This window comes from Neltuma alba, unplaced genomic scaffold (assembly GCF_004799145.2).
Source record: "Neltuma alba isolate B1F8T4 unplaced genomic scaffold, ASM479914v2 tig00007733_pilon, whole genome shotgun sequence".
NCBI classification, from domain to species: domain Eukaryota; kingdom Viridiplantae; phylum Streptophyta; class Magnoliopsida; order Fabales; family Fabaceae; genus Neltuma; species Neltuma alba.
The window spans coordinates 13,155-26,411 of record NW_021634855.1 but is presented as its reverse complement, the minus strand read 5'-3'; the positions used below and the strand labels follow the sequence as shown (position 1 = coordinate 26,411).

The following is a 13,257-nucleotide window of genomic DNA, read 5'->3' as shown; positions in this document are numbered from 1 at the left end:
CATGGTTTTTTTCTTAAAACACCATAATCATCTTTCTTAATACCTCATCTCCCTCTTCCACTTGACTATGGTTGAGATAGTATTTATAGGGGTAATTTAGAGAAAATTGATAAATATGAAAAATGGGTCTTATATTTAGAATCAAAATTAACTCAAGAATTGGATCCTATATTAAGGACCGAAGGAGTATATATATATATATATATATATATAGAATTAGATATAATTACTTCTTACAATTCAAGACAACATTAATGATTGTTCAAACATTATAGTTACATAAAAGCCAACGATTGGATTGATATCTTAGAAGAGTAGACACAATCATAAACACAAACTGAGCAAAATAGCAAGAAAAGATGAGGGCAAACAAGAGTCTTCTTTCTCCACTCTGCTCAAGTACTCAGGTATAGTCAGAAAGGGGTAAAAGGGAAAAGGAAAAAAATTAACAAACATGTAAGAAGATGGTCCCAGCAGACAGACACCTGTACAACATAAACACTCTCTCTCACTCCTCATTCTACCCTGTGGTTATGGTATATCGCATATCCTTGAATGGCCACATTGAATGAAAAAACTCTTCATTATATAGAGGCGTTCTCTAATCTGATTCTTCTCAGGTTCAGGGAGGAAAAAGGAACAATTTTGAAGGGACAAACTTGGTAGATATATAATATTGAATAATTACTCGTTTTTGGGTGCAAAGGCAAGTCATATGGTTGTCACTATTCCTACCCCTCAGTTGTATCTGGTGCTTGGTTCTCGGCCTCTCCTGCCTTCTTTTCTGCTTCAGATGAACCAGAAATATCCTTCATGGAATCAATTTCCATGCTAGTAGAGCGGCTCTTTCGATTCCTTCGGTCCTGAAAATGATTAAAATTTGATCAATAAATAACATTACGCCTTGATGAGCAGGTTAACCTGCCACAAATGCATACATAGTTCAAATTCATGTTCTGAAATACTCTGGCTAATACACAACATTGTCTGTTGCCTTCAACATAACTACTACATATAAGGGAAACATCTGGAACTCTAGAGGCATTTCAATAGTGAACAATGATACTCCCAGCTCTTCATATTATACTCTTCCGGTCTTAAATATAAGACCCTTATACATACTATAAAAAGAGTCTTATATTTAGGACTGAAGGAGTAACATGGCAACCTGAATATTATGCATCATGAAGCTACAGTAGAAACATATTCCCAACAACATAGTATGACTTTAGAAGCACAAGATAAATCTTCTCCATCTATAACTTAAATTGTGAGTGCATTAAACATATTGACTGCAATCTGCGTAGAAAGTAAACACGTATGGAAAAATAATGCAGATTATCAAAATATGATCTTTCCCCAAAAAGATTTTATCCATTATTTGAATAATTCTAGACGATGGTAGGTCAGACTGCATATATATACAAGAAGATACTGACAAAAATGCACATAACATCTAAAAGTCGCAGAACTTCTAAACACAGATTCAGAGTTGCCAAGTAAACAATAAAAGTCATATATGAGGCAACAAGATAGTAGTGGAAGTTGGCCAAAAAAAAAAACAAAGAGAAAAAGATAGTAGTGGAAACCTCTCGGAAGGGATATTCATCAGCTTCAAGCATCCTCACAACCTGACTCATTTTGGGTCTCTTGTCTGCATCAGGATCAACACACCTAAGTGCAACCAGAAGGGCACGCTTTAAAGCTCGTGTTGGTGGCTTAACTTCAAGGCTTGGATCAATAACCTCGTCAGCTCTTCTTGTCCCCACCATCATCTTGAGCCATTCAACAAGATTAACCTGTCATGAAGAAAAAATGAAATGCTCATTACTTATGGTACGGGCAATGATCATATTGGTCAAGGACCATTAGGAACCATAAAGCATAAGCTTCAAAGCAAAGAGACCCCATGAATAGTTTATCGTAATCTCTAATGCATCTCCTTACGCAAAAGCCATTTGAGCCTGAAGTGAGAACAACACAAAAGTTCGCCATATCTTGTATCGATACCTAAGTACTTAACTAATTTCAGTTAAGAGAATAGGACACGTGACGCAGGAAGCACCAAACACTAGACCATTTGATCATAGATTATCCAGTACCATGTCAAGGGTCACTCAAAATTCAAGCTTAAACTAGCAAGTGGAGTCCCAAGAATAATTATATCATAGTCTCAGTAGTTAGAATTGGCAAGCTAGTTGTAAGAGTTCATGAGAATCTAGTACCTCATTTGCAGGTCGCCCATAGTCTACAGGGTCCCTTCCAGTGACTGCTTCCAAGAGGAGGACACCAAAGCTGTAAATGTCACTCTTCTCATTTAATAAACCAGTATTAGCATACTCTGGTGCCACATAACTGAAATTCAGAACAGAAGTAACAAGTGAATTTCCAAATTTCGAACTCCTTTGGTTAAGTATAAGGAAAGAGCATGAAATATTCTGGATACCCAAATGTTCCCATTACTCTAGTAGTTATGTGGCTTTCTCCTGAATCCAAAAGTTTGGCCAATCCAAAGTCAGAAACTTTTGCATTAAACTCATCATCAATTAATATGTTGCTAGACTTGATATCACGGTGAACCACTTTTGGTTCAATTGCTTCATGCAAGTAAGCAAGCCTGCCACCAATCACTGAAATATATTAGCTTCCACTATTGAAAAAGTCCACTTGAGAATGATAAAGTCTCCCAGACAGAGAATATTGGTGACAAATTTGAAATAATTTGGGGGGGGGGGGGGAGTTAATCCAAACTCCGTGGCTAGACTAGGGGGCTTAATAAGGTAGTCCAATGGGAAAGAGAAATATATCATTATCCTGTTGAAGAGGCAAGACAATTATGTGCTAAAATGGATCCCAAATATGCAAATATATAAAGGATATATCCTAAAATCACCACGAAACAGGAACAGAATGAAATGTCAAAATTATATATTTGGACATGCAAAATATGGTAATGATAATGATGATCATCAGCATAAAACAAGAGGTAAAGCAAATTGTTCATGATGATCACCGCTGAAAGGTGATGAAGAGCCAAACCAAGTAATGGACAATTGAAAATGCTACCATGGCCATAAGTTTGAGTTGCAAGTTGAACTCACGCTTTGGCAGTGCCAAGTACAACTTTCATGCGGGCCTCCCATGTAAGAATTCCATGTTGGCGCAAAGCCCCATGTAACCATTGTTCTAAGTTGCCGTTATTTACATATTCATAAACCAAAAGCCTGCACATCAGTAATGAAATAGATGAGAAGTTATTAAAAAAAAAAAGAAGAAGTTTGAACTATTATTGAGCACAAAAGAGGTAGTATGATGGTCTAAAACCCATACCTTCAACAAGAGTACATGAAAGATAGTGTTTGCAAGCATTCAAAAAATGAAATGACAATTTTGTGAAATGATATCATACCTGTGCACTCCTTCAATGCAGTATCCAAGCAAGCGTACAAGATTTTTATGTCGTACATGGCCTATAGCTTCCACTTCTACCCTGAATTCTTTCTCCGCTTGTCCCCTATAAACTCAATTTGGAATGGAATTACAGAGAAAGATTAAACAATATCATTTTTTAGATGAAAGAAAACGTCAACGAGTGTCACAAGACAAAATCAGGTACCAGTGATACTTTAAAGCATCCTTACAAGTTATTAAGAATTTTCTTCACCGCCACCTCAGTTCCATTGATCAGTCTGCCCTTGTAAACAACACCATATCCACCCTCACCTAGCACATTTTCAGCTGAGAAACGATTTGTTGCTAGCTCCAGATCCCTAAGTGTAAACCAATGGCCCCATCCAAGATGAGAAACTTCTGGCAAGCCAACTAAAGGAGATGCAGTCACAAGCCCTCCATATGATAATGCAGATTGCTTCTTTCCAGTCCCAGAGCTTCCTTCTTCTCCTGACAGGGAACTAAATCCTCTCTCATGATGATAAATTGAGCTGCATTGACTGATATTGTCATGATCACTGGCTTTGCTCATACCTAAGTGGACAACCATCTTATCTGAATTCTTATCAGTTGCTTTGTCATTCACAGGAATAAATACGCTTTCTGGGTGATCATGAGAACTCTGCACCCCAACTTTGTCCACCTTAATATCTTTCGAGATATTTGGTATTTGGGATAAAGAATACCTGTCCAGAGATTTTCTAGATTTTCTCCGAAACATCACCCATATGGATAATATACAAAGAATCAATATTATAAACGCGCCTACACAGATCCCAATTAAAATCCATAATTTCACACCCAAAACCTTCTTAGACAGTTCCGCTTTTAAAGACATACTGAATGCTGCAAGTTGATCAACTCGTCCTCCAAGTTCTTCTGCAACGAGAATCAAGGTTTTCCCGCCCAAATAGAAAAACAATGTATTCCTTTCACACAAGGCTTGGAAAAACACATCTGAGCAGGCTAATTTACAGCTTCGGTTGCTGCAATGAAATCACAATATCAAATAAACACAAACCAACTACAGCAAGTCAACTGATCACCAATTGCAGTTTTGTTGTGATTAGAGATTATTCGAGATTGAGAACATCTAATTTAAGCTTATCTGAAACAGTTTTTTATTTTTGTTTCTTTAAAGTAATTAAGTATTGCAATGGACAGTGTATGCGACAAAATTAAGGAAAATTGTAGGAATCCAGCTGTTCCAAGACAACAGGAAAGGTAATAAATTAAACATTTAGCAAATCAGAAACCCATTTGCGTCTAATTCACCCTAATAAGAAAAGGCACATTAAATTCTAAATCTCTTCGCAAAGCAAAGACCAAACCATTAATCCATTATTTCTAAATTCTAATCACAAATACAAATCTGGCAGAAAAGTAAAACCCAGGAAGCATCACTTACGATCCAAGCAAAGGAAAGAGAAAGGGAGATAGGAATTGCCCAAAAAAGTTGTCCGGTAAGACAAAGCAATGGCAATAGTATTTACCTTTACGTTGATCTAGGCTAGCCTCCTTGATCTACCACCTTTAGCACCCACAGAAGCAAGAGAGTGCGTTTCTTTTGAATAGACAAAGACTCAATGAGCATAGATAGACGCAGGTACACTGAAGGGAACACAAACAAACCCTACAAAACCCAGATGCCGCAAGAGATTAAAATTGTCCAAGAGCAGCAAATAAGTGGGGATCGAAAGTTGAAACCGCTAGTGGGCCAAAACGAACTGTGGGTGTGATTTGAAGGAAATGGACAGGAATGCGAGACAAAAATCTAATTTTCTAGGAAAAATGCAGAGGAAGAGAGGGAAGGCTAGGTTTTGGAGAGCAGAAAAAGCAAAGGTGGGTAAAATGGTTGGTGGGTATGGGTGCTTGAGGGAAGAGAGAGGGACCTCTTGCGAGCTGGAAAGGAAGCTTAGTTTGTAATGGAGGAAAGCAGATAGAGAAAGAGAGTGAGTGAGAGAGAGAGAGAGAGAGAGAGAAACAGTAAAGAGAAAGCAAAAATAAAAGAAAGAGTAGAGGCATTTATAGCTGGGATCAAAACCAGAAATGTACTGAATAAGCAACCCAATAGTAAAGAGCGAAGTGAGCCTTCAAAGCATGCATAGTTTAAAAGTTAGCTACTATTTCAGAACTTTATCATAAATTTTTCTACTAGAAATATAATGCACATTTTTTAACAACGAAAAATATTTTTTATTGAATTTTTAATGAAAAAGGTAAAAATATAATAAATAATTTTAATGACAAAATATCATTAAATAATTATTTACTTCTTTATCAAATTTATTTTTATTTTTGATAAACTTAAAATAAATTTATTTATTTATTTATAAAGAAATGACTTTTTTTAATGTAACTTAAGAGGCAAGATCACAGAGGCTGCATTGCATGAAAACAACCAAAAGCAATTAGTTAATTCTGGCTTTGCCGTCATGACTCGAGTGACGACCTTTAAGTAATTATTTTTTTCTGTAGGACTTGACTGTAATTTCTTTATAAAATACTCTTCACACAGTAAAGCATCACATAGTGCATATCTGAGTTTAATGTCTCATTTTACAAATATTATATCTCTCATCCCTTAATCTTTGAACTCAACAGAGGACTATCATCTATCATTATCAATTGGATTCCTAAGCTTATATAAAATTAGCATATGGTTATTTGAATATTATGTCTTATGTAAGTAATTTCTCTAACTTTTTAAACTATCTTAAGATAGATTTTTAAGTTTATATACAGTAAGTTTATGATGTTAATCTGTCCACTCCTTTATTAACATTGTATGATATATTTGTTCATGACCTAAATTTTAGAGAGGTTTTTTGCCAAAATTTTAGAGAGATTATTTGTAAATAGTATTTCCAAGATTTAAAGTTGAATAGATGACACACACAAAAAAAAGTTTAGAGGGAGTCAATAAATTTGTACATGATTAATTCTTGTGATTATTGATTAAAAAATAGAAATGTTAGTTGGTTTTTGAGATTATACAAATTAAGTAATTCCAAAAGAGGTATTAAACAGGTTTAACTTAATTTGATATCATTATTTTCATTAAAAATAAAAAATGTGTTATATTGTATTGCAGTATAGCTATCACATATTGTGTGGGGTGTGCAAATATATAAAAGCTTTTGTTAGAGAGAGAGAGAGAGAGAGAGAGAGAGAGGGTCAACGTCAATCCAACAAGAAGGGCTCTAAATCTAGCTTGCTGATGTTTACTTCCCAAACTGTCCTTTTGGCATAAAAAGGAAAGGTATTTATTTTTGGGCCCAAAAAAATTCATTTATCAAAATCAAACATATTTTATATTGAAAAACATATTACAATTTGTAGAATAAGTATTACAAACCATCATCACTTGTGGATGAATAGCAAGGTTGATTACATATTTTATATTTTTATACTGATTAAAATTACCCACATCACAGCCCTCTGTTGGTAACAAAAAAAATTAGAATTCCACTCCATTATTGGAAAATTTTTTATTTGCATTTGTTCCAAATAAAAACATATTATGGGAAAAAAGAAAGAAAATAAGAAAATCAAGACTATGTGTGGTGCTTGTATTTAAAAGTTCACATTCTCAAAATCTTTAATGTAAAGTGTGAGTAAATTATGGAAAAAGAAACTAAATATTACTAATTAAAAAATATAAAATTTATAACAAGTTACATTATTGATTAATTATAAATAATATTACTCATGTCATATCCAAGCAACAAGTAAATATGGACATAAAAATGTCACGCAGAATAGGAAATAATTAAAATACTCCATAAATGCATAATATAGTAAGATTTTAAGATATATAAAAACAAGAGAAAAAAATTAATTATGTCATGCTTACTATAATAGTCCAAAATGCGTACAATTGAGACATAATATCTCATTTCCATGTCAAAAACTAATAACTATTCATTACTATGTTGTCATTTAAGATGCCGTATGATAAGTCAAAGATAAGTCAAAGAAAAAACATATACGTAGCCGTAGGTGTCATATGTTTTTGTACGAAATTTATTTAATAAATATATGATGGTTGTATGATTTTTCAATAGTAACATAAACATGAGCATTTAAATTTATTCTTAAGCTCCTATTTCTTTGGATGTTAACATTTTAACCAATTAATATTAATATTAATAATATTAATAAAAAAGAATAAATTTATTCATCACCAATGTTTAAGTTACCTGGTTCAACCACCAAAAACAATGTTCAAGTTACCCTACATTCATATAAATAATTTTGTTTATTTGTGAGATACGCTCATTTGGAGTCATTTTTCTTTCAAAATAATACGATCAAAGTATCTTTTATAGTTTTATTCTAATAATAATTAAAAAAACAATTAATACCATACTATGTAAATGGTAAATAATAAAAATATTTTGATCAAAACAGTTGTAACTATAAAAATTTAATTTAATAAGTTTTGAATTTCAAAAAATATAATCCTAAAATAATTAAGTTAGCAGTTTTCTTAGTTCTCAATGATTTATTCATCAAATTTTATTGGCAGAAATATGAGGTATGCGTGTCTAGCTTATATTTTAAATTTAAAGGAATGAGGATTTTTTCTATAGATAATCGATGAGTAACCTTTGAGTTGAGATGTATGATCTAAGCCTAATTACTTAAACTTTTATTGAAATAAAAAAAAATTGTAAATGAGGAGGGTAATCATGTCATGGTGAAAAGAATGGAGGGTAATTATGTCAACACAATTAGACTAAGCCAAATGTTAAAACTTAAGAGCATTAGAGAGAGAAAATAAAAATGGAAATGAAAATTATAGAATAAAGAAGTGATGTCTTTTTCTGAGAATAATAATTATGAGCTTTGCATTGAGGGGCCACAAAAGGAAAAGCCACCAATGAAGGAACAGACATATTCTTTGATTTGAAGCATCAATCTTGACCCCTTAGACAAATCCTCTGCAACTTTCTCTTCTTCTTTCTTTTTTTTTTTTTTTTTCCCTTTTTCATTTATATATATACATTAATTATATTTTACAAGCTTTAATTTTACTAATAATTATTTACAGACATACATGCATCTAGATTTATGTGTCTCTAATTTATTTTTATTTTAAAAAGTATAAACACATGTTATGAGTAATTTTATTGAAATCTCTTTGCCTTATCTGATAGATTGAGTTTTTATGTTTTTTTTTAAATTTTCTCATGCAAAAAAGAAAAGAAGGTTATCTGATATATGTTAGTCCCACATGTGATTTGCACTTATAACTATAGGGATAAGATTCAATTTTCTATTTAATTTTATTTTTATATGTTAGTTACAAAGTTTATTTTGATACTAAATACTCCTCCGGTCCTTATTATAAGACCCAATTTGACTTTTTATTTGGTCCTAATTATAAGACCCAATCCATTTTGTCTCTTATATTTATACATTTTTTTCCAAGATAATCCTTCTAATAATGATAGTTTTAGCCAATATACTTAATTAGCAAGGATATTTTAGGAATAACAACACTTATTTATTATAAATAACCAACTTAACTTGCTTCCTTAATCTCCTCAAATAAGTCAATTGGGTCTTATAATTAGGACCGGAGGAGTATAAGATTTTGATTCACTTTTTTTATATTTATTTTTTTAAAAACCAATTTATCTATCTAACTTGGAAACTCATATACAATGATGTTACATAAAGATATTTTATAAAACAATTATGTCATATTTATTAGAATTAGATAATCTATTTAACCTTGTCAGTTCAAGACCTTGGACCAACTACTGCGGGTTTCAATTATCTGCATATGATATTATTGTCATTTTTTTAAACGTTGAATTAAAAAAGGTAAAAGAAAAATGATATTTGACCTTAAAATGGATTGAATGAGATGAGAATGAATGATCAGAGAAGTTCAGAACCTTAGCTGCAATCATGCCCTTCACATGCATCATGTGCCTGTCACGTGTTTAAACAGCTTTTTCCTTCCCCTCCTAACAATTTTAATCCCTCAAATTAATTGTATACAATTATTCATACACCAAAAGTTTTTTTTTTAAAAAATAACAGTAGTATATCCATGTAGTTTCAAATTGATAAATATATTATTTCGTCTGGTTAATATAAAAATTCGTTTAACTTTTATTTTAGTTCTAAATATAAGACTCTTATATACTTTGTTTTTTATATTTATCGATTTTTTTTCTAAGATAGCCCTTATAATTATGGTAGTTCTAATCAATACACTTGATTGACAATGATATTTTAAGAAATACAACACCTATTTATTATAAATAACTAACTTAACTAATTTTTTAATCTACTCAAATTAGTTAACTAATTTTTATATTAAAAACCAAAAGTTGGATCATTTATCTGGCAAACATGAGGTCTCAGCTCTTAAGTTTGAGTTCGTGTGAAGTTAGAAACAATTTTAGGAGAGCTATCTAAGTGAACTTGATAATATTCGAATATGGCCTAACCAAATAACTTAGTTAAAAAAAAAAAACATTTACTTTATATAAGCGGCAAATTCTGGATCTTTAAGAATAAATAATTTTTTAAATTGGGTTCTTATTACTAATTTGTTAATAAACGAACCAGGCCTTTTATTATTATTATTATATTTCTTTTATGCTAAATATAAAACTTATTTTATTATATAATTTATATTATAAAATAAGTTTTACAGTAATATACAATATAAAAAACAGAGCTAAATAACTCAGCTTATCTATAAAGAAAAATTGTTGAGATTGGTAAAAAGAAATTATAATTCTTTATGATCATTAGGTAATGATATCCCTGACACACAAATCTAAATATTTAAAATTAACGTCATTAAATTCGACCGTGAGACTTTTTAAAAAAATATTAAAAAATTTCACATGCCGCGGCACCAGCCTGCCCAGTCACATAGTGGCCGTAGTTAACGGCTATTTTGTTTAAAGTAGTCTTAATTGTATTATATAAAACTTTTCAAACTTATTTTTTTAATATTAATTTCATTCTTCAAAATGTTTATATCTTTTTGAAGTCAACAAAGCGTTACTCAATTTTCCACACAAGCTCTGCCTCTTTATTTCTTTATTTATATTTATTTCATTAAGTATTCATTATAATAAAATTCTGCATACAATCTTAAGAGATAGTTCTGCTCGATTTGTTTTTAATTTCGTTCATATTATTAGATTTTTTGCTCTTTTTTTCAATTATTAGTTCCTTAATTCCGTTCACATGATTGTTTTCAAATTATTATTTTTACTTGTTGTCTTTTAAATTTACATGTATGCGTTGGAATAAAAATATGAATACACATAATTTAACTTGTTAAGACCAAATAACCAAAATTCAGTCATAAATATAAAAGTTAATCGAAAGGTATTTTTATCGTAGCTCTAAGTACAATAATTTAATATCATTTGTCTACCATACATATTAATTATGTTTCCAAACTAACCTTATAATTAGATTATTAGATGATGTATAATTATGTTAATTTTACTCCAATATAAATTATTAATAGGATTATTATTTTAAGAAAATCAACACATGATTTTTTTACGAATAACTATTTAATCATTTTTTAATATTGTGACTTACTTATTTAGAATATGCATTTAGGACAAAAACATATTAATTTAGTAAAAAAATTATAAATTTATAAAATTAAATAAAAGGCAATAATACAAAAATAAAGTTTAAAATAAGCTTCCTCATTGGCCTTCCCCTGATCCAGTCTTACCATTCTTACTTGCCTGACCTCCCTCTTCATTCCAGAATGATGTGACTTTTCTTTTTCTTTTTTCTTTTTTTTTTCTTTCTTTCTTTTCAAATGGAAGCTGGATGTCATTAACTTAAAAACAGAAAATTACATCACAAGACCAACCTAAGAATCTTCACCAACTTCCGCCTCTTGGTTAGTTACAAGGTGGAGGGTAATAAGGATGTAAAATTTTTCCGTAATATTAGGGGCAAGTTTGGCCAAATAATCAGCCATACTGAGAGCCTCCTTGTGAATATGATAAAACATAATCTGCCTGCATTAACACTCTAATCCCACCAACTAATCTTTAAAAACCTTTTTCTTTAATGAATGGGAAGATCGAAAAGTTGGAAGAAGAAAGAATTTTTTGGTTTGACGTATACAATTAGCTAAGCATTTTATTCGAACAAATATAGAACCAGACCGGATGTTTTTATGTCTATTACCAGTTCTTCCTCCCGAATTGAGACTAATTATTCAAATAAGTTAGACTTCTTTGGACTTTTAATTACATGTTTATCAAAAAAGATTTAGATGTCATTTCACATCAAATTTTTCTTTCGTTCTTTTTTTCCCTAATCATAATGATTTCAATCCAAATTCATACTGTTAACATTAAATAATTGTAATCACATATTAAAAGTCCAACACCAACGAACAAAAAGGGAGGCAGGCAAAGCAATGAATTTTGATGACATGGAGATTAAACAAAAAATAATTTAAATACAAAATTTTAGCTATCTAGTTTTGAGGGTTGATTCTTCTTTTAACGAAGCATTGAAGGGCCTTTACTTGGATGTGAAGAGACAGGTAAATGGATCGCCCCCCAACTCAGCTTTGAGTATTAATTAAGATGTCTTTGTCTTCAAACCCATCTAATTAATTTGCCCACTTAATCATAACCTTCTCATAAATACACTTTGACTTTTATCATTAAATTAGACTCTCACATATCATCATCCATCAATACAAATCATATTTAGACCATAATTTTTTGTCACTTTTTTTTTTCAACAGCAAATTTGGACTCTGTCATTGTTTAACTAAACATTCTAAGTTTTATATTATTCTTCAGTTTTGCAGTGAGCAATTTTAAAATTGAAGCGACCGTTGACACGATACATGGCCATTTATAACCATTATTTTTAATGAATTCTTTTGGGGATATGTCAATTATTCGTTTGTGTGGAATTTAAATAATGCTTCTGACTTCTGGGAAATAAAAATGTTGAAATGAAAACCTCTTTACATGGAAGAATTTAGGATAGTTTGAATCGAAAAGAATCACCTAATGAATTATTAAATTGATAGTGTGTATGCATTTTCGTGAGTATAAGGAGTATACTCCGTTGGCAGCAGATATCTCATTCGGATTATTGAGGGCAAAGGGTAAATTCCTTTTAACTAAGTTGCTACATACACAAAGGTTGAAATTCAAACCTTTCAATACGAACTACTCCTCTGGTCCTAAATGTAAGACCCTTATAAATATAGGAGTCTTATATTTAGAACCGGAAGAGTAATTTATACTTAAGTAACGAGAGCTTCTACCACTCATGCTAACTTGAGTTGGTTGATATACACACACACACGGGCATATATACATGTGTGTGTGTTGAGGGCTGATGGCATCTATTTTATTCGTCACACTCTAAAAACTGGTAGTAATGTAACATTTAAACTGAAAACATATTTTCATAACGTTTTTTCACATGCCCCATCTGGATTTTCTTTGATTTTCAATTTTGTATGGTACGGAGATGGTAGGATTTCGGTATTTGAATTGAGAGCATTGAAGAAAAAGAAGCTTGTAAAAGAGAAAGAGTGAATTTTTTTAATAGACAGACATATGAACTTGTGAATATAGATTAAGAGTTTGTTTCCACCAAAATCATGGTTTTAATGATTTTCAACCTGAAGTTAAATACACACTAAACACAGCTTATCATACAATGCACATTCATATCATATTTAATTTATTCTATGCTATGTCAATGTCATTCAGTAAAAAGATCTTTGGTAAGTTCATTTATTCTAATAAAAATGAAATTCGA

General features: G+C 31.1%; 1 protein-coding gene across 1 annotated transcript; it reads right to left on the bottom strand.

Annotated features, from left to right (window-relative positions):
* Positions 1-261: 261 nt before the first annotated feature.
* On the bottom strand, positions 262-5,257 carry LOC114753158 (probable receptor-like protein kinase At2g42960). Its single transcript, XM_028941827.1, has 8 exons — positions 4,944-5,257; positions 3,642-4,436; positions 3,410-3,514; positions 3,102-3,224; positions 2,447-2,617; positions 2,226-2,355; positions 1,590-1,799; positions 262-863 (listed from the first exon to the last, which is right to left on the bottom strand). Exons 2-8 carry the CDS (start codon positions 4,286-4,288, stop codon positions 732-734), a joined length of 1,518 nt encoding a protein of 505 aa, XP_028797660.1. The 5' UTR covers positions 4,289-4,436; positions 4,944-5,257; the 3' UTR covers positions 262-731.
* Between the last annotated feature and the right edge of the window lie 8,000 nt (positions 5,258-13,257).